The sequence below is a fragment of the Eleginops maclovinus genome, chromosome 1 (genome assembly GCF_036324505.1).
Source record: "Eleginops maclovinus isolate JMC-PN-2008 ecotype Puerto Natales chromosome 1, JC_Emac_rtc_rv5, whole genome shotgun sequence".
In the NCBI taxonomy this organism is placed as follows: Eukaryota; Metazoa; Chordata; class Actinopteri; order Perciformes; family Eleginopidae; genus Eleginops; species Eleginops maclovinus.
The window spans coordinates 15,985,411-16,007,249 of record NC_086349.1 but is presented as its reverse complement, the minus strand read 5'-3'; the positions used below and the strand labels follow the sequence as shown (position 1 = coordinate 16,007,249).

The window sequence follows — 21,839 nt, the reverse complement described above, 5'->3', positions numbered from 1 at the left end:
GAAAAACAGACAGACTCTAAAGAAAGTAGAGAGTAAGAATTGAGATTTATGGGAGGGAAGTAGCAGGGAATGACTTTATTCACAGAGGAAGACAAATGAGAGGGACACTGGAGTAAAATAATGGTAATAGCCGCCAATGACCTAAATTTCTACCTGGCAGCCCAAGAGTGCTGCCCTGGCTCATTACAGTCGGCCACAAGCTGCCAGAGGCTTGTCATTGAAACTATAGCAGGTGTGTAGGATAGTTGTGTGACACACAAACACAAACATGTGTCACACGTGTGCAGGGTTGTGTGTGTGTGTATGTGTGTTTGTGTGTTAGGGGGTAGGTTAATTGTAAATTGCCCTCTAGCTTGCGGCTGCAGGCGCATCTTTTATCGTATCTGCTTCTCCATTTCCGAAGGGACGCGCAGCTAATTGGTTTCTGCTCTGTGTGCTCTGTCATAGGAAGATAGATTATGGATGTTCGATGGATCCTTCCCAGTGATCCACTCCTTCCCTTCCCATACACACTCCCACCTCCTCCCCATCTGCTTCCTACATACATGAAAGTAATGTGTCATTGTACAGTATGATATTATATCTCGAGAAACTGACCTTAACTCGGTCATAGCCTTTTGTTATTGAAGCTACATGTCAGTGCTTAGCTACAGGGAGAGAAATCTAGGCCTGTATGTTGCACATGTTTGGTGTGTGACAGCTAGCAGCATGCAGTGTGACACTGTCCTTTTGAGATTGGCCTAGAGTTGTCGGCAAAGATAATAGAAAATGCTACTACAGTCTAACTTCATCAGCTATGTACTTGAAAAGGATCTCTATCTCACACACACACACACACACACACACACACACACACACACACACACACACACACACACACACACACACACACACACACACACACACACACACACACACACACACACATACATAATCCAGGTCAAATCAAGGTTAAGGCTATATGTTTATCTAGTCCCAGTATTCCCAGCTCCTAGCCTTAGTTTGGTGGTCTGCAGGGTCCGTGTTTGCACTCTGGCCTGCCTCAGAGGCCTTGCTGATGGGCTTGACCTCAGCATAAGGTCCCCGTGGTTTGCCAGGTGATTTAAGATTAGTTTCACTATAATCAGTTTTTCTTTAATCGGACATACTGTTTCACCAGTCACCACAGATTAGAAGCTTTTCATTAACTAGATTTAGAGAATTACTTTACTTGTAGCTGTGATGCTCACAATTCCAGCATGTTTTATAAAACATCTTGTTACTAGCATCAAGGTTAGAAATAGACGCAGGGAATGATAACTCTATAAATTCTGCCAATAAAATGCGCCGACGTGAATGGCACCTTGTAAAGTAAATACAGACAGGGTTCTCTCTACCTCAGATGTGTTCCACTAATGACACCTCCCGGTCCCATCCAGCACGTATAATGAGGTGTATGCGAGAGGGTAAGCTCCCTAAAGCAGTAGCCTTTCCCAGCATGGGGCAGGCTCGGTTTAGAGAGGATCCAGTCTAAAGACACCGGCAAGCACCGGGATTAGGCCTTGCATAAAGATAATAAGAAGATTCAGCCTCCATTACACTAATCACAGATCTATCACCCTGAAAAAGGCCAGCCACCAAGACTAAAATGAATTAAAGATTAAAGCCCAAATGACATCTGTCTAGATGGAGATTTAGGAGGGAATTTTACTTTATCAAGGATGAGATAGGGAACAGGATTTAGGGTAGAAGATTTGACATGTTGTGTGGTTTTGGTGTTGGCTGAGCTGTGTCGCTGACATGTGACCATGAAGGCTCAGCAGAAGAGAAGTATATAATACTCATTGACACATGAATGCTCATAAAAGTAGCCTTGGCTACGAATGTGAGTGTTATTTAAGTGTGACTTTGTAGAGTGTGTGTGGGCATCGGTGTGTGGTTGATGGAGACAATGCATCCTCGTCAGCTGTCTGCAGAACAATAAACCCTTCAGTGAAATCGACAAAGCCTAAAAAAGAAGACATACACACACAGTCGAACCCGGGCTGACACATACACAGTCAAACAAAGGCAAACACACCAACACACTCCTGCTCAACTTAACAGCGCTGCAGGAAATAACAACAAAGCAGCTGCAGCTTTAAATGTCCAAAGCTCAGACACGCACATTCAATGTGTGCCACATTCAGTCACAGATATCCTCTCCTGTCTATACTCCGCTCTATTCATCCTTTTGGCAGTGACAGGGTATTTGCATGCTCAGTCCTCCATTGTGATAGCAGTGCTGAGTCTCTAATGCAAGGCGGGTGCGACCAGAGTTGCTGGTTCTACCCTGGGCTTCGCTGACTGAGGGATTCAGGGCAGCCGAGAAGGTGGTGACAAGCCGAATAAATGCAAACGCCCAAGGAAAGTGAGGAATAAAGCATCCCTCAGATTCTCTCTCCCTCTCTTTTCCTCTCTTTCAACTCTGATGTGAGTTGACGGGTAGCAGTGTTCTGACATCAGTGAGAGAGCAGAGAGGATATTTCTGGTATGAGTGTTTCAGGAGGAAGACAGAGCACATCTTTTTCGTGTGACAAGGAATTTGTCAGGAGTATCCATAGACAGGAAGTTTTGGCACATGCATGCAAAACTGTCCATTGTACATTGTATGTATATGCCGGCGTGCGTGTGTGTGTGTTTACAATGCGTTGTGGTCAGTCTCTAAGGACTTAATGCAGGAGCCATTGCATTAGTGTTGTCTGCTTCCTGACATCCTCTTCCTAAATCATATTAGTACACAGAGTCTTTTTGTCTCATCAGCCACACACACACACACACACACACACACACACACACACACACACACACACACACACACACACACACACACACACACACACACACACACACACACACACACACACTGCTTATTACTAAAAAAAACAAGAACCTTAATATATCATTTGATTATAAATATTTAAAATGCATGTAATGCCACTAGAGTGGGCATCTTTCCTGCTGGAGTCTGGCCCACATGCCTTACATATATGCTCTAAACATTCTAGCTTGTCGTTGCTTTGATTTGATAAGTTACAACAATAGGGTGAAGAATAGAAAAAGAGAGAGACTGGTGCCTAACTAAATTTACCAGGAAATAAAAAAACCTGTTTTATGTGTGGGGAGTTTTTTAGACGGATGCGATTTGCATACAGTAATACCCCTGTGTTTTTGATAGAAGATAAAGACAGAATAAGAGTTCTGTAGGCTGTGTTGTTATTAACAATGCTTATTATTCATCTTTTATCTGAGAGTTTTCTTCTTCTATTACCCTTTTTTTCAACATATATCTATCTGCATGTTGTGGTTGCTGTTACGAAAGAGTGTAAGTTGGAAGCTGGAAATATATCTCACACAAATGTATTTCACAATATAAAATTACATGTTCTGAAGATTTTATTTATATCAGTAACCCTTAGTCAATCCATCTTCTTAGTGGGAAAATGTTCAGTTTTGCCTAATCTTCTTTGATATTAAACTATCTTTTACTAACTACTATCTTGAATAAGACTGAACAAGATATTTTAACCTGTCAGTGTCAGCTTTTTGTGCACCACTTTCTGGCATTTTATTGACTAAAACACTAATCGCATAACCAAGAAAATAAATCATTGTGTAAAATGCAGTGGATTTACTTGCTGTCATCAGCTCTACCGTCTCACGCCTCACCTTATTAAAAGTGCACTCTCTGCATAGAGAGCCGGCTGTCTGTCTGACATGAGCGCGGAGCTGCAGCTGGGTTTAAGCACATCATAAAATACAGTTCCACAGGAAACAACTCTCTTGAACAAAAATACACCCAAACATTGCCACACATTATGGTCTGCCTTGGCTCATTGCTGGGTTTATGCAGCATGTGTGTAAGTGTGTGGTGGTGTGCCTGCATGAGTGTGTGTGCAGCTCAGCCTGTATTTAGATTTTAGTATAGAGATTTCAAGTGTACACAGGAAGCACAACAGACAGACTCCTGAAAGCTGTGGGTATTTGAAGTTTCATAATGCCACACGAACAAACAACACACACGCTCATGCACCAAACTGTTTTTCTCGAGGTGTGATTTGTGTGTTTTAGATTGTGCCTCTCTTTATCTCTCAACTCTCAAAGCACCTCACACATGTTTAATCTCCCCCAGTGTATCTTGGCACAAAGGAATACACACACACACACACACACACACACACACACACACACACACACACACACACACACACACACACACACACACACACACACACACACACACACTCATCAATCTTTGTGTTTGAAACCTTATCAGCATTGTTAGAGGTGATGTGTTCTTTTGGTGTAACCCTGTTGAGGTCTTGACCTCCTTTCTGAGATAGTAAACTTGTCTCAACTAAGTCACTTAAAGCTTCCTCATCTTCCCCTCTAAGCGGATAACGCTCTGACTTCTAAGCAGATAGAGCTGTGGTTAAGGAGATATAGTGGTGCGTGTGTGTTTATGTGTGTATGTTTGTGTTTGGGTCATGGAGAGCAAGATTTAGAAGGAGCTGGGCCGGGAGGATAAGAGTGAAGACTTTGTAACTTCCTGCTAAATGCTGCACAAGATTCTAGATCTATTAGTCATATATTGTCTGACCACATGTCTGTGTTTCTAAGGCAGAGAGTGTGTTGTTTATCTCTCTGTCTCTGTTATGGTATCTACTGTTACATAATTGGTGCCAATTATAAATTGATTTTAACATGCTCAGCTGCTCCAAACTACAACTGACTATCTCTCAATATCTTCTCTTTCTCAAACTTCTCAATTGACACACTAACCATGTCAGCATTCTTTGACTTTGAACCAACAACAGTTCAAATTACGAGTGCACAGATGCAGTATTTTGCTCCAATATGCTCGTTAACTATGCATGTCACATTTCAGATATAATCTTCAACGATCTAATTTCCTGTTGTGTCATCCGATGGAGCGGATAGACTTAAGTGCACCTGTGTTTGTGCGTTTCTGTGTGCAAGTGCGTGGATGCACATTTGGGTTCACGTTTGTTTGTCCTGCCTTGTCCAGATGTGCAGGAATGGCTGTGTTTTGCAATGCTTCCTGTTATGCAAACTTTCTTGAGGTCAGCAGAGGGCTGGATGCTACTCTGAGTGGAGAGGGAGGACAGCATTAAGACTTAATAATCATGTAAAAAATGCAAAATAATCAACCAATTCATTTTTTTTAATGTCCTTTTTCAGGACTGCAATTGTAATTTAATGTAACTATTTTAAAGATTTTAAGCAATCAAATAAATATGATTGGCAGTGATATTGGTGTTCAAAATGAATCATATACTCATAGAAAACCTTAATGAATGTCGTAGCTGCAGTCTCAAAAAGAAGGGAAGAATGTACTGTATAACACATGGCAGACAGGAAACATGTAAATTCACTAATGTGTGTGAAAAAAACAAACTTAGTTTCAGTCTTTTCTGATGCAAGATTTGTAAATGAGCTGAAAATGTGGCTCAACTTGGAGGGGAAAGCAGTGCTCAATTTATTAAAATGTGAAAAATATTATGTTCCTAAAATCAATAAATAATCTTGATTTCAGTATTCTTCAAAAAATTAATCATGATTATAATTTCAGTCCATAACTGTGCAGCCCGATGGAGGTACAGTCTTTTTATGGTGCAGATCAGAAATGCTCCACCACATACATCTATCATGTGATAAGGGTACTGTAGCCCGAGGAGTGTTACGGTGACACTAACATATGTGCGCACATGTGGACCGGACAGGGACAAATGAACTCCGGAGGAAAGGAAGGAAAGAATAGAAATAGGGGCCATTACTCAAACGTATATTAATTCTACAAAACCACACCTAAACTGCACCTCTTGCTGGTGAAGGCAAGGGCAGATGCATGAACTCCCAAATGCGTACAGTCACACAGAAACACGTCAAAGAAGGATTTCAGGTTCCCACAGAAACACACACACACACACACACACACACACACACACACACACACACACACACACACACACACACACACACACACACACACACACACACACACACACACACACACACATACAATAGCAGAATACTCCTGCAAGGACAGAGCCATTAGTGTGTCTTTGGGGAGTGTTTTTCTTCTTTCTAATGGAGAGGCGAGTCAAGTGACCTAAGACAGGAAACCAAGTGGACAGCAGTTTTACTCTCTTATTTTTTCATTTACTCTGCCTGCTAGCCAAGCCGCCATCAGACATCCACATCATGGACTTCCTCTCCTTTTCAGAGAGAAGACTGGCAATATTTCATATGTTTCTTATTTTCAACAAGTCCCAAAACCAAAACTGAATTTATCCCGCCAAGTATTTCCTGTGTAGCTATTGCCTGATATAGCTTATTTCTCAGAGCCACAAATTTCAATTGTTGTGCAAAGACTATTAAAAAGAAAGCGATGAGTCACACGGTTGCATTGGGTGAAATGTTGTGTAAACATGGGCACTGGTTTTTTGTCAGTCCTACATAACCCTCCTTCTGCTAAAAATCTGAATTGAGAGTCAAACTGAGTCAGACTAATGCATTGTTGGTTGCTATTTTATGGAGACAAATCTGAAAATATTAAAAGCATTTCTCCATTTACATATAACTTTCTATTTATTGTTCTTCTTTAAAGTCTCTCTGTGTCTTTGTTCTGAAAGCAGACTTTCATTAGGATGCAGAGTTTGTCCTGCTCATGCACTTCCAATAACACTCTCACTCTAACTTGCTGACTCTCGTTTCAGTACTCTGAGTGGGCCATTACGAAAGGCTCCTCAGCTAGTTCCACAGCCTCTTCAGGTCTAGAGTGTGTGTTCACAACCGAGACGAGGCAGATGGAGTTCACCCGTCCCAACACATAAAGGGACATGCACACACACTTAGTTTAAACCAAATCAGTATAATTCATCCTCACCCCTCGGGAGCTGCCAGGTCTGACAGGGATATTTGCATCGCTAATTCCCCCCATTGCCACCCCCTCCCAATGCCAGCTGGGACCACCACAGCCAAGGCAGAGGCGGGAAAGGAAGTCTTTTACAGACACTCTCACAGGCCCATGCGTAATCATGCAGACCATATCTAATCAATTTGACGCCGATGTTAAACAAAGCTCACGTTTAGGGTAATTAAAAATGCCCAATTAAAGATAGTGTGTGTGTGTGTGTGTGTGTGTGTGTGTGTGTGTGTGTGTGTGTGTGTGTGTGTGTGTGTGTGTGTGTGTGTGTGTGTGTGTGTGTGTGTGTGTGTGTGTGTGTGTGTGTGTGTGTGTGTGTGTGTGTGTGTGTGTGTGTGTGTGTGTTTGCATTTTAAGAGGTTCTTTGTCCCACTAAACATTTGTATGAACAGAAAATGTTATATTTAAAAGCTGAAATACGGCTCTTTATATCTTGAATTTCCATACCCTGCATCACTACCATGAGAGCTCCACCAGCAGAATAAAGGAAGTTCTATCTCAGAGACACATTTCATCTTTTGGGTATGAAAAATGTGCCCTGTGTGTGTTTGTGTGAGTGTGAGCAGCAGAAGGTTGGCTCACAATGACTTCATCATCTCTCCACTGAGCTGCCTGTCCCCAGGGCTGCCTAATCAATTGTCTATGTGGCCATTCCCTTTAGGAGAAATCAATCCAGCTTTATAAATCCGGCCTGTTGTAAGTGTTCCTCGGTGTGTGGGTGTGCATATACATGTGTGTGTATGTGAGCACAGTGTTGAGTCTGCAGCTGTTGTGGAGATTGACACCTCTGGCAGCTCATGATTTTCCCTCCTCTCTCATTAGAAAGGTCTCTCCTCCTTCACCTCCTCACTAGCCAGCTGGACTGATTCATGGGAGGGAGGCTGTGTGTGTGTGTGTGTGTGTGTGTGTGTGTGTGTGTGTGTGTGTGTGTGTGTGTGTGTGTGTGTGTGTGTGTGTGTGTGTGTGTGTGTGTGTGTGTGTGTGTGTGTGTGTGTGTGTGTGTGTGTGTGTGAGGCAGGGTTTGGGTGTTTGTAAGGTCATATGTGTCATATATTCAGTATATAGAATATGTTGCGTGGGCTCAGTATAAAACGGGAATTTATTTTGAATATTTAACAAGACATAGAGTTTTATGGATGTATGTAGGCACAGCTATGCTTTGAACTAAAAGCTAACCCTGGTATGCTAGCATGCTTCGCAATGAAAATAACACATCATATAGCTATAATGGTTAACCTTGTAAAACTTCATAGTTGTATCTAATGATTGCAAATTTCCCAGTTTGGGATAAATAAAGTACTTCTGATTCTGATGAGAAAATGAAAGGGATCACCAACGTGTTTACTGTTCATCCTGAAGGGGATGTGAATGCTTGAACCACATTGCATAGATCTTCTCAGAGAAAGTTGGCAGGTCTCCAGTGTCAGTAGGGTTCAACAATTATTAGATAGAGGATATAGTTTGGAAGGAATGTCTTTTTAAAGTACACTTTTTCAAAATATATGCATGGATATATCATAGCCCATCTCTCAGTTATCGTAAATCTCTCTGCTGTGCTTATTTTCAGCTGTCAGAGTCAGCTGGCCTGTTCTAATGGTCTATTGAACCGAACCTCAGGGGGGAACAGACTGTCTGTATCTTACCCCTATACATTTTTTATCACCACCACCCCCCAAACACACATAAATCCACAGAGTAGGAGGGCAAGTGTCAAGGTCATGTGATGCAGTTTAGGTCTCCTCATGAGTTTACTGACTATTTGAGAATATATGTGATTTGGTGTATGTATCAGTATTTTACCATGTGTCAGATCTAACCCCTGATTGGATATGAAAATTCTTCAAAAAGTAGGAGCATGACCCCATATCAAGCTTTCAAATTGACATGTTTTGAAATGAAAACTTTAAACTGAAACATGTTTTGTTTCCTGAGCTTGAATGCGGGATGTCTGTATCACTAAGTGGTTAAACCACTTTGGTTCTTATGTTGCATCCATTCTCACAACCCACTGGGAGTTGTATACACACACACACACACACACACACACACACACACACACACACACACACACACACACACACACACACACACACACACACACACACACACACGCACACACACACACACAAAGCAGCAGTCTGGCTTGATTTCTACAGCATGACTGTACAAAACCCAATCTGAACAGATTACAGCATATAAGGGAGTGGTGAGAAAAATGCCAATGTGTTCCTTGGTTGGGTGGGTTTAAGTGGGAATGGATTTTGGTTTATTCTGAGAGCGAGGGGCAAAGAGGCACAGTGCAATAAGCAGGCAAAGGTGCATTTTGGCTGAGGGTGGTTTGTGAAGGAGGGAAAGACAGACAGATGGCAGGTGATGTGAGGCTGGCTGGATGCTCTTGACGTGTAAGAGCTGTCTGGTCCTAAAGGACTGCCATTATATTTAATTTTGTTTGCTCCACTGCCGTCTGGGAAAAACCACCACACTCTGCCACTATTACCACCATCACGTCTTTGCCTTGTAGAGTTGTCTCTTGTAGATTTGACTTTCAACGATAGGTATGAATAGGTATATTCCTATATTTTTGTGTGTTGACTGAACTGTTATTATAATCAGTCTGATCTTCATTTATCAACTAATATTTAGTCATATTTCTATTTTATTTTTGTTGTGTTATCCACCAATGATGTAAAATGTATGTGTGTATGCAACCCTGCAGACCCAGAATCCCAGAGGAAGAGGACAGTGCAGAATGTTCTGGACCTTCGACAGAACCTGGAGGAAACCATGACCAGCCTGAGAGGGGTGCAGCTCAGCCACAGGTCAGACACACACACACACACACACACACACACACACACACACACACACACACACACACACACACACACACACACACACACACAGGACTGCATTTGAATTCAAACAAGTGAAACAATCATGTAGTAATCATCAGTTGAGATGTGCAGATGCGTATTGACATTGCTAACTGTGTCGCGGTGTGGTGGTTAACTGCCTGTGGGCTATCAGATAAATGTCAGTGTTCCTGATAGACCAGTAGCCATTAGTCTGTCATTTACCGCCTGTTCTGCTTTCCCTGCGCGTTTGTTAATACGGAACTGAAGCAGGATTAGCTCAAAGCTGACTTCAAAGCCGACCCTGCCAATGCACACTCACGACTCAAATTCAGACACACAAGGAGACGTGCAATAATGCTGTGATAAAGTGCAAGTTGAGCATGCTTGTGTTCTCTGCCTCCTTCTGCTTCCTGTCTTTCATTCACTGATTCTGATTGCTTTCAACATGACTTTAGGCTTTGTCCTTGAGAGCTTCCTCTCTCCGTCTCCTGCTTGTATCCTCTCCCTGTCCCTTAGTGGGAGCTCCCTCCATGAAGAGCAAATCAGCAGATGGTTCCCTGCTGGAATACACGTCCTTTGCCATTCATTCTTTTTATCGTACTGGAATAACCTTGAATCGCTCGCTACCGTCCCTTAAGACATATTCTGCCTTGAGGCCTACAGCCTGTTGGCGGAAGTTTCCCGTGCAAACAAGATGACAAGTTTCCTGTGAAAAACAAGTGTTTACAGTGTGAGATATGCATGAATTAAACACATGGATTGGCGAGCAATTAAAATTGTTGTACTTTCCCTGATATATACTGTATGCATAACATGCAGAAAGACTGAGAGAATCCATTCTAACATGACAGGTAGCATCCTCTCTCCACATCCTTCCAGTCTGTTTTGTGTTAGTGTTTGAGCATTTCCTGTGAAAATGTCTCCATTTATGTTTTTAGTAGAGAAGATTTTGTTTTCTACTGACAGGATTAACTTTAATGTTGCAGGCAAACACACGCGGACACACACACACGCACGCACGCACACACGCACGCACACACACACACACACACACACACACACACACACACACACACACACACACACACACACACACACACACACACACACACACACACACACACACACACACACACACACACACACACACACACACACACACACACACACAGTCACAGTTTGAATGCCAGTCACTTTTAATATGTTAATGCTCATCATTCTTACCCACTAAGCAGTGATGTGATGACCTGGTTAAGTAGAGGGAATGCATTATGTTGTAATGTTATTTGCAGACTCACACAAAAGTGCACTGGCATAAAATGACAACACTTTGCAGGGCACAGAGGAACATAAAGGCATGTTTGCTGGCCGTAAAATAACCAGGAAATCACATATTACTTATGTATGTACTAATATACAAAGGTACACTATACACACAGAGACAGACACCTTGAAACCATATACTTCCTGATCCTTTCTAAGTTTGTATATGGTTCTATGCACTGAGGTCCCTTTAAGAGGACAGGATGCAAGGTGGGAACAGGAGGAAAGATGATTGGATGAGGAAGCACATCCTAAGGTCTTCTGAGAGAAAGAGGAAATGGAAGATAGACTTCCTGTCTGTTAAAACGGTCCTTGACCTTTTCAACCCATAAGGAGAGCTCAGTGCTGTGAATATGTCTTAAGAATTTCTAAAGCATATCCTTTTCTTCCTTCCATAGCTGTGTCGAGGGGAACATGTGCTACGACAGCGACGAGGCCGCTGCATTCTCAATTTCCAGTCTATCAAATCGCTCTTCTCCGTTGTCATGGCGCCAGGGTCAAGCCAGCCCCCGTCTGCAGGCTGGTGAAGCTCCGTCCACGGTTAACACCCAGTCAGACGTTCCCCTCCGGATCAGCCACACTGCTCGTATCCAACTCATTGAGGCTCTGGACGACTCGGATGCGTCCCTCCTGAAGGGAGATTACCTCAGCAACAGGGAGCTCGGCAGGAAGAGCCCAAACGTGGAAGATGAAGATGAAGATGATGATATTGATGATCTGGCGAATGGGTGAGTTTCTTTTCCTTTTTGTTAGAATTATTTGTATGTTTTAACTCCTACATCATTAACCTGCGCAGCATTAAGAATATGTTATGACCTCGACGACACTGCAGCCTGCAGGAACCAGAGCACTTGTGTCTCATTACGATCTCAGAATTTTTTGTGAGGTGAATCCTGCCACCTGCAACTGTTACAACCCCACAGCTGCAGGCAGGCCTGTAGTTAGTGGTTTAGCAGCACAACAAAGCCTTGATCAGCCTCTCTTTAATGCAACACAAGCCCCTCTAATAGTGTCTGGCTTGACACTGACAGCTGTAGTGCCCCTGGTGCAGCTGGCTCTGCCTTAGTTAGAAAAAAAGTCCTCTGGCAGAGTAAGGGAATGATGTCACAATCATGGAGCCCCCTTGCAGATCATGCTGTCAAATTCAGCTGTGAGCCCGCCGGCTTTGCCAGCAGGCCTCCATGTGGAGGACCCCTTGCATCGTTGGCTCACCAATGCCCCCTGGCAGAGCGAGAATGCAAAGTCTTGGAAACAAGTGACTCTTTCCGCCTCTAGCCAATGTGGGATCAGTCAGAGCTGTCAGGGTCATAATGAGTTACTAACCGTATATTACTTGGATTAAAAGATGTAATGCTCAGATGACAACGGAAAAAACATGTGATTTACCTAGCTTAGTTCATCCAAAATGTTTATTGGCATGTTTGCTCTGGTGTGTGTTCTATGGGTTGTTACCCAAGTGGTGTTTGTCTTTGAAGCTTTACTCCAATTGAAATATCTTTGATGGTATTGTTTATATATACATATGTGTATGTGCAGTTCACACAGAACAGCTGGCTGTCTCCACAAGGCAGTGGCAGCAAACATTGAGCTAAAAGCATTTGGCATGAACATTTGTGAAAGAAACGAACTAGAGAGGAATATCCCAACCATGTTAACGTGTCTGGGTGTCTGTCCTGGTTCTATTGATTGTGTATTTTGAAACTTTGTGAACATACATTGTTTTTTCTACGACAACCTACCATGGGGACATATCCAAAGAGCAAGCTGGTGGCTGCTGTTAAAGTTCAAACTCTTATTGAGGTCTGTCCCAGTCAGTTACATTGTGACTTAATAACGAGATACATTGATTAATTCAGTTTTACATCCATCCACAAATAGAGGAAAATAAGTTTGGAGAGTCTTTTGAAGAAGACTGAAGTTGTGTTCCCTGGACTTCCTTGGTTAGTTTTGGAAAACTTGCTTGAATACCTTGACACAACAATTATAACTCAGTTGCACAAACAGCATCATGTTTCACCAACCAACTCTAAGCCCAGCGAAGAAAAACACATTATCTCATTGTACACAAGGATTCTGGCAGTGTGTGTATGTATGTGTGTGTAATGCTGGAGACCTAGTCCAACCAACAACAAAAAAGATCCTCTGCTGGCCACAGCTTGATATCTCCATGGAAACCACAAAAATGCAACCCAGTCACCAGGAAATCAATTGCAACACAGTTCAGGTCCCTGTAGCATTGTTGCATATTTGGTCACGGCTTCTAGTTAGTGGTTACACAGGTTTATACTGTGCTCTGTATGCAGAGGCAAAACAAAAGGCAACATTTTTTGGAAGGCCAAAGTGGAAAATGTTGAGAAAGAGGGATGTGATAGACAGGCCGGCAACATGGGCTCCAAGACAGAGAAAAAAGGAAAACAAATGCATTATTTTTTATCTTCTTCAGATTGAACTGTGACTGAATTAATCAAGATATTGAAATGTGTATCATATCATGATGTCTATATGATATTTTAAGATGCACTAGACGAGGGTTTCACAAAAAGAGTGGAATAACCTAATGTAATCTAAAACAACATTCCTTCAACAAAGCTTTCCCTTGTGAGGATTGTAATTTAGTTAAGATTGTGTCAGAGCAGTTTTTTCCCTGCCAGCAACTAATGTTTATTGTCATCATTGTCTAATCTGTTGAGTATTGATCCAATTAAACTAATTGTTTATTATATAAAACATCCAACAATAGGGAATTATGCCGCATACAAATGCCCGGAGTCAAAAGTGACATCTTCAAGTTGTTGAATCCAACAACACTCAAAGATATTTAATGAAAAATTATTTTAAAGAAACACTGAAAAGCAACAAATACTAAATCTGAGAACAAGGGAAGCTTTTACATTTTAGTGTGATGAATAATAAGCTATTATCTGTTGTGAAATTAATCGTCTCTGTATCTTTAAATCAACCTTCAATATTCACATTCATTTATTTTGCTCATTTTAAGGTCAATTTATTTAGGTGATTTTGAGTCTTGTGCTTTCTGCTGGATTAAAGTAACATGTGTTTGCCACTAGAGGGCAGGCGTGTGCTGGTGTTCCTCTCTCCGTCAGTGCTGGATTACTCTCTTTTATCTCATTACTTATTGCTCATACTCATCCATTATGCATAGAGGCACTTCCCCTGTCATGCAGAGGTCACACTACATTACCATATCTCATGCCAGTATGGATAATACGTAGGATTTCCCCAATAAATTATGCATCACAATCAAACACACACATGTTCTTTGTTTGGGTATGTAGTCCTCATCTCTTTGTTCTGGTAAACTGACAGGAAGTAGGGTCTTCAGTTAATAAAAATCTGGACAAAACAATATATGAGCCGTGTTTGACTCATCACAGGTCGCACTGTGACTCACCCGAGGTAAACTGTATAGGCATGACTCACATTCCCATGCAAAGGTAGGTTTACCGTGACTGTACCATGACCTGACACACAGACCCTGTACTCTATCAAACACACACACACTGAGTCAAGACCCCTTAAGTCAGTCGTCCGTTTCCTGTGCTTTTCTAGCTCGGGCCTCTTCTTGTCTGACAAGTACCTCTGACATCTGGAACCAGAGCCTCTCAGTTTCCCCCCTCACTCTCCCTCACACACGTCATTCTCACTGAGAAACAGTTTGAAGAGGGGCGATGAGGAGGTCATTCCCGTGAGAGGGTGAACAGTAAGGAGGTGTGGTCCAGTGAAGTTTGTAGATTTACACATTGGAAAGTGTGACTTGAACCTGCATTAATCCGTTTTCTTCTTTTATATTTGGAAAGCGCATTATTGACAGCAAGGTTTAATGTTAATGCTTGCAGTAATAAACCAACGAGACTGAGCTGCACTATTTATGGTCCGTGATTCAGTTCAGTCTTGCTTCTCTCATTAACCCTGACACCAGCAGTAACAGGCAGTCATTTTCAGCCAACAAGCTCTGATAATGCTACCTCTGCAGCACCTAATGTTAGGTGACAGCAATTAGCTTAAAGCAAATTAAGAAATAAAGCTGCTGAAGACCCATATATTTTTCTCAGGAGTAAGAGGTTGGAACCAAAAAGACACGCTAGGCAATTTCTCTTTGGACTCCAGAAGGACGATGAAAATGTTGCTTCGTGTGCTTGATGTGTAAAGTTTGAATTCTGCTTCTGTGGATACATAGGTATTTTTGTGATGTGTGAAACCCGACAGTGGATTTGTCTATCCAAAATCACGTTTGAGAAGTTTCCTCTATTTAATTTTTTCTTTTAATTATTTGCTGTACCTTTTGGCAGAGCATGCCTCAAAAGACCCTCGAGTAGAGCATAATAAAGCAAATTTCTCTTTAAAGGACTTTATTATCATTATAAATGTCAACACATGTCAACACATCCACATTATTTTACCTTTGTCTCACAAATGTAGGGGTTGGTTTCTCTGCCATTGTAACCAGCAATTACTACTGTATCATCTCACCTGTATCACGACCACTAATTGACGCCAACAATAAAGTCATAATTCCATCATAAAAACAAGTGAGCAGTTAACTGTTGAAAGAAAAGCACAACAGGGTAAATTGCTATGTCATTAGCTTTTTCTTCTCTTGAGCTCAACACCTATTAGTCTTGTAGTATTGTTGAGTGTGTGAAAGTGCACGAGGGAGTACATTCGGAGCATCTTGGAATCCTATTGAGCCAAGATATTGTGCTCAGAATAGAAGATTAATGGCTCTATGTTAGTATTTGTGCGTTATTTTATGGCAAACCTGTGCAAAACACAAAGTGTCTGAGCCTCTTCAGGGCTTGATGACCAGTATTGATTTTCATTGTTGTCATTGGAGTAGTGATAATGGGCTCAACATGCACACACACACGTGCAGACGATTGGATAAGTGTGTGGCTTGTTTTCTGCCCCGCTGGGCGCGGATGCTCTTTGTTTCTGGATGAAGAGCTCCCATCCTCAGCAACCTCCCATCAGTAAACCTTCGGTCTCCATGGTTACACTGTGGGACAAGCTGGTTCACTGCACTAAACGTCTGAATTATGAAAACATTTGTTTGAGCAGGACAAACTCACACACACACACACACACACACACACACACACACACACACACACACACACACACACACACACACACACACACACACACACACACACACACACACGTACACTAAGCTCCCTTAAGCTTTTGAGAGTCTGCTGGTTAAAAGTGTTTTGGTTTATTGTTGTCTGCCTTCTAGAAAAGCAGAAGTGAGCTTGTTGCTCTGAGTGTAAATCCAGCACAGTACAGGGAAATGAAACCGAAAGAGGAACATTCTAATAGAGAAGTAATCTATTATGAACACAAAAGATACCTGGGATAAGCTTCAATATCCGCGGTTGTTGCTTTAACCCCATGCCTGCCTGTAAATGTAATGTTGGTGTTTAAACACTGGAGGTCATTATCTGTACCCTCACTGATGCCAACTGACCACATCGCTGGTTAAACCCTTCTAATTAGGGACCTTGTTATTGTGTGTGTGTGTGTGTGTGTGTGTGTGTGTGTGTGTGTGTGTGTGTGTGTGTGTGTGTGTGTGTGTGTGTGTGTGTGTGTGTGTGTGTGTGTGTGTGTGTGTGTGTGTGTGTGTGTGTGTGTGTGTGTGTGTGTGTGTGTGTGTGTGTGTGTGTGGAGCTGTGTAATTTCACTCTTAGGTCAAACCTGCTGTACTCTATCCCCATCTACTGGCCAAACTAGAAACACACACACACACACACACACACACACACACACACAGAAAGTAATGCAGTTTGACAGATCTGATTAATGAATTCCTTTTCCCGCATCTGGATCTGATTCACACTGCAGCTGATGGATCCGGTCTCTCACTTACTTACTCGATCTCACTTTCTCTTACTCTCTCTCCCACACACACAAGTCCTTCTGATGTGATCCTCAGTGGACACACCCAGGGCTTCCCTCTTGCAAAGAACCAGATCTTAACTCTGTGACTCATACTGCGGTCCAGTTACATACCCCCTGCCCCCCTCCCCCCTGCCAAAAAAAGACAGAACAACTCTCCCCCTAGCACCTAGGTCTAGTCACAACATGGACTGAGATCAGCATGTGCTTGTATTAAATTTGGTCGAGGACAAGAAAAAACAATGATTTCCAAATCTGGTACTTAAAACTGTGGTAAACAGAGACATTTATGTTAGTTTTTTCCGAACTCGTCTCAAAATATGGATTTTCTTCTCTTAGTATCCCTACAATTTGTATCAAAGCTCTATGGGTAATTGACCTCTCTCGATGTCACTCTAGCTTTATAGTGATTTTGCACTCTGATTAGACTAAGTTTCCTCAAGTTTACTTACCATCTACTAAAACCATTTATAGGAAACAATGCTGGAGCTTTCTAAGTGATGTTATTTTAGTCAGGCTATTTTCTAAATGTATTGGTCAGTATTACAATATGAATGGAAACCAAATGTTTGCAGACTTGATGTTTTCTGTGTCAATTGTTGGCCTGTGGATTTTTATACCGGACAGAAAAATACATATTCAAAAAGATGAACATCTAGCAGTGTTGAGCAGTGTTATTAGTAAGATATTGAGTTTAAGAACTAAACATTTGCTGGTATGTTTTCTTAGATAAATGAGTTTATTTAATGTTTTCACAAAACTCTAGATGTACATTCCTGCATCAAGATTAACCCCTGTCTGAGCATGTTTTTCTCACATTGTCTGTCAGTGACGCTGCAATTCACATGAAAAGTTGATGAGAGGCAGACTGAGGCGGCGGTTCAGAGGGTGATGGGGCGTGTGTTGTTCCTGTCATCCACTACCTGCTCCTCCTCGGGCCTCTCTGGCTCTATGCACTGCTCCTGTGTCTGCTCAGTGCTGCGTGTAATCGATTACTTTTTCTGTCAATGCTGAGGGAAATTCGTTGAGCGGAGGAGTGCGTCCTTTCTTTGTTCCAGCACGTGTGGGCAAAGCACTGGGGATAACACACACACACACACACACATACACACACACACACACACACACACACACACACACACAAACACTAAGGTCACGTGAGCATGTATGAGATCCATATGGAGATTAATTTGACATTCTAAATTATAATCTAAATGTGGTTTGAGAGGCTTTTCAGTTTGAGTTTTTGCAAATGAAGCGTGAACTCTTACTAACACTCTAAGATAATTACATTTAGTTCTCTAGTGGTTGAGTTTGTTTTGAAATATATTATTTATCTGCCTTGCTTTGTCTTTTAGGGATGATGTAATCATCTCCAGCTTTAACAGCCGGACGCAGCAGACAAACAATTATGACATTAATCTGTTAATGTGCAAAAGTGGCACAAATCCACTGACACACATGCACATAGAGAGGCATATGCACACAAATACACAAACACATTAAAAGATTTAACAGGGAGTAACATATGGGGCTTCGGGGGATTTGTAGTCCTAGAAACCCCCTGTCACCTTCTATTTCACTGATAACAATATCTTCATGTACCTTTGTATTTGTAGTTTGCTGCGATTGCTTGGGCTACACAATTTCATTATTATCCTTGTTCATTCGCTTCATAGTTTACTTTCAGTCCAAACAAAAAAGGCTTACAAAGTAAATAAACGTTCTTGTAATTGTCAAATCCTTCGTAGCAACTTCCATTGTTTCCAAAGAAAATATTTGCTTTTCTTATTTATTTCACGTCACTCTTATCTTTCGATGGCTCGCTCTGTCTGTCCTCACACATACAGTAGGTGTTAATGTCCTAATTTACGGCAGTCAATGGTTAAAGGCGTGCCTCCTGTCATTCTGCATGGATATGTTTAGTTTGAATACAGGCCATTATCATGATTGTGAAGCATACTGGTGTTGAGCAACAAACACATGTTCTGGATCCAAGCATGGGAACCACACTCAAATCCTTCAGACCGGTTTTCCCACATTCTGCTTTGGAAGAAAAGAAAAGTCCTTAGAGTTAATCTTTGTTCTGCCTCCTTGCTGTCCTTTCCATGAACCTCTACAAAATATACCTCCTATTTCTTTCCTCTCCCTCTTGAAGGCCAAGTCTTTCAATTTGACCAAACATCGCCAAAACCACTGTCACGGCTACTGTTGCCTTGGCATAATCCCTGCTAATCCCTGGCTTCCTCTTATGGCAGGGTTAAAAAAGAATAAGAGAACTCAGAGATATGGTCAGCAGTCTGCAAGGACAGAGGTGGGGGGGGGGAGTGGCCATAGTGTGTGTGTGTGTGTGTGTGTGTGTGTGTGTGTTCATGCGAAGGACCCCCACGTAGTTCAGAGGGATGTGTTACCATGTCAACAATACTAGCTGCAAAGGAAATAAATGTTAATTATCTTAGAGTGTAAGTAAGAGTTCACGCTTCATTTGCAAAAACCTCTCAAACCACATTTAGATTATAATTTAGAATGTCAAATTAATCTCCTTAATGAGTGTGTGTGTGTGTGTGTGTGTGTGTGTGTGTGTGTGTGTGTGTGTGTGTGTGTGTGTGTGTGTGTGTGTGTGTGTGTGTGTGTGTGTGTGTGTGTGTGTGTGTGTGTGTGTGTGTGTGTGTGTGTGTGTGTGTGTGTGTGTGTGTGTGTGTGTGTGTGGACTGTTCTTAATTTACAGAGGTTCAAATGTCACGTCTTCTGCTCGATGACCGATTTCACCCCATTTCCTTTAAGGAAAGAGACACAACACGCTCTTCCTGGAGAACTTAACTGAATTCTCTTTAATTTATTTTATTATGATATGATCACACCTGACCTTTAGAGGACATGAAAAGGAGGAAATGACCTGAAAATAACAACTGGCGGTGAACATGATGCTAAACCAACAAGCATAGATATAACACATCTAGACTGACATCATTCAGTCAACAGACCTTTGCTTTTAAGACTTTGGAGGAAGACTTCAGAGTATAAACACTGCAACGAGAAACGTCGATATACAAAAAAACATGTGTGAACAATGAAATAAATGTAATTTATTTAAGGTGAGTTGATCAAGTAATCTGATATATTTACCTTCTTAAATCCTACAAGTTTTTTTGTAACTCTTTATACAACTCCTACAAAGAGACCACAGCAAAACAAAAGTACAGCTATAGAAAGTGGGCTTAGAGTTCTTATTTTTAGCCAAGCATTGTGGCAATAGGGACGGCAATGTTGGCTTTTGAATTTGGCCTACTGAATGGATTTTGAAAAGAAAATACATTGATAATTTAGTGTATCACTATACCTGCGTACCTAATGAACGATAGCATTGTGAACAGCTTAGCATCCTTCACATGACTGTATTATTTTCCATTTTATGTATTTTTTCTATTGCTGTGAGCTCTATTAATGTATTTTCACTCACTTCTTTTGTATTGAGGCAGCATCAGCAATCTCAAAACCTGGTGAAATACAAAATATTTCAAGGTTTCAAGGTTTCAAGGCTTTATTGGTCATATGCACAGCATATACAACGTATATGTTGGCAATGAAAATCTTATGTCGCGTGCTCCTCCAACAACTCAACATACATGCCAATAAGATAAATAAAGTAGTGCAAAAAGAGAGAAGAATATTTACAATAAGAGAGAAGAATATTTACAATAGAAGAATATTTACAATATAGACACTGCATGGATACATCCAGGGTAGGGAAACATATTTGTATACAAACCCTTTATTAAAAGTGCAGCTTCAGTGTTGAGAGTTTCAGGAAATGATCAGGTTCATTCCTGACGGTTGGTTCCCACAGTATATGACACCCCCCCCCATAGACACACACACACACAAACACACACACACACACACACACACACACACACACACACACACACACACACACACACACACACACACACACACACACACACACACACACACACAGTCCATCTCACCTTGCTCTCACTCAATCATGCCTGCCCTTTATATCCATACAACCTTTAAAGTACATGCTAAGTTCCTCTATAGGGGGTAAATGAAACTGCATGGTTAAGGAGAAGCTTTTGAATGGAAGCCGCATCAAATCTATGCTACACACACACACACACACACACACACACACACACACACACACACACACACACACACACACACACACACACACACACACACACACACACATTGGAGCTTAGAGGGTTAACAGTGGGGTGTTACGGGGGTTTGCAATGCGCATAAGAATCAACTCTGCTTCCCTCCCATTGACTCCCACCGTGTTATTCTCTTGAGTTGTTTGACATTAGTCACACACTTTTCTTTTCTCCCTTCCTGTTCTCCTTATTACACCATCTCCTAATCTCATGCTTCCCAGTGTGCACCAGTGCTCCCAACAGTGAACATATCCTAATTATTTATCCGAAGACATAAGCTAAGCTGGTTGTAGACACTTGTTGAACTATATTTGAACTGTTTAGTACATTTCTTTGAGCGTTCATTTTTTTCATCTTGTTCTCTTTGAAGAAAAAACATCTTTGAAGTCAAGTTTTCAGAGCAGTTCTACTTGTGATTGTCCACAGCAGAGCTTGAGAATAGCGTCCTCTCAGGACAGAGCCTAATTAGATGTTTTCGGTGGTCAGACATGGAGGGTCCACTCGCTTAACCACAGGGGCACCTTTTCAGAAAGGGGACACACACTTTGATGTTCAACTTCGAATGTGTGTCCATGATGTCATGTGTTCAGCATTTGG

At 41.7% G+C, this 21,839-nt stretch overlaps 1 protein-coding gene across 3 annotated transcripts in view; it reads left to right on the top strand.

Moving 5' to 3' along the window:
• LOC134864832 (neuron navigator 1-like) overlaps positions 1–21,839 on the top strand; it is a 76,122-nt gene that overhangs the window by 17,310 nt on the left and 36,973 nt on the right. For all 3 annotated transcript variants that reach the window (XM_063884140.1, XM_063884132.1, XM_063884126.1), the window contains exons 5-6: positions 9,684–9,786; positions 11,544–11,873. In XM_063884140.1, the coding sequence (XP_063740210.1) occupies positions 9,684–9,786; positions 11,544–11,873 (433 nt within the window). The remainder of the gene's footprint in view (positions 1–9,683; positions 9,787–11,543; positions 11,874–21,839) is intronic.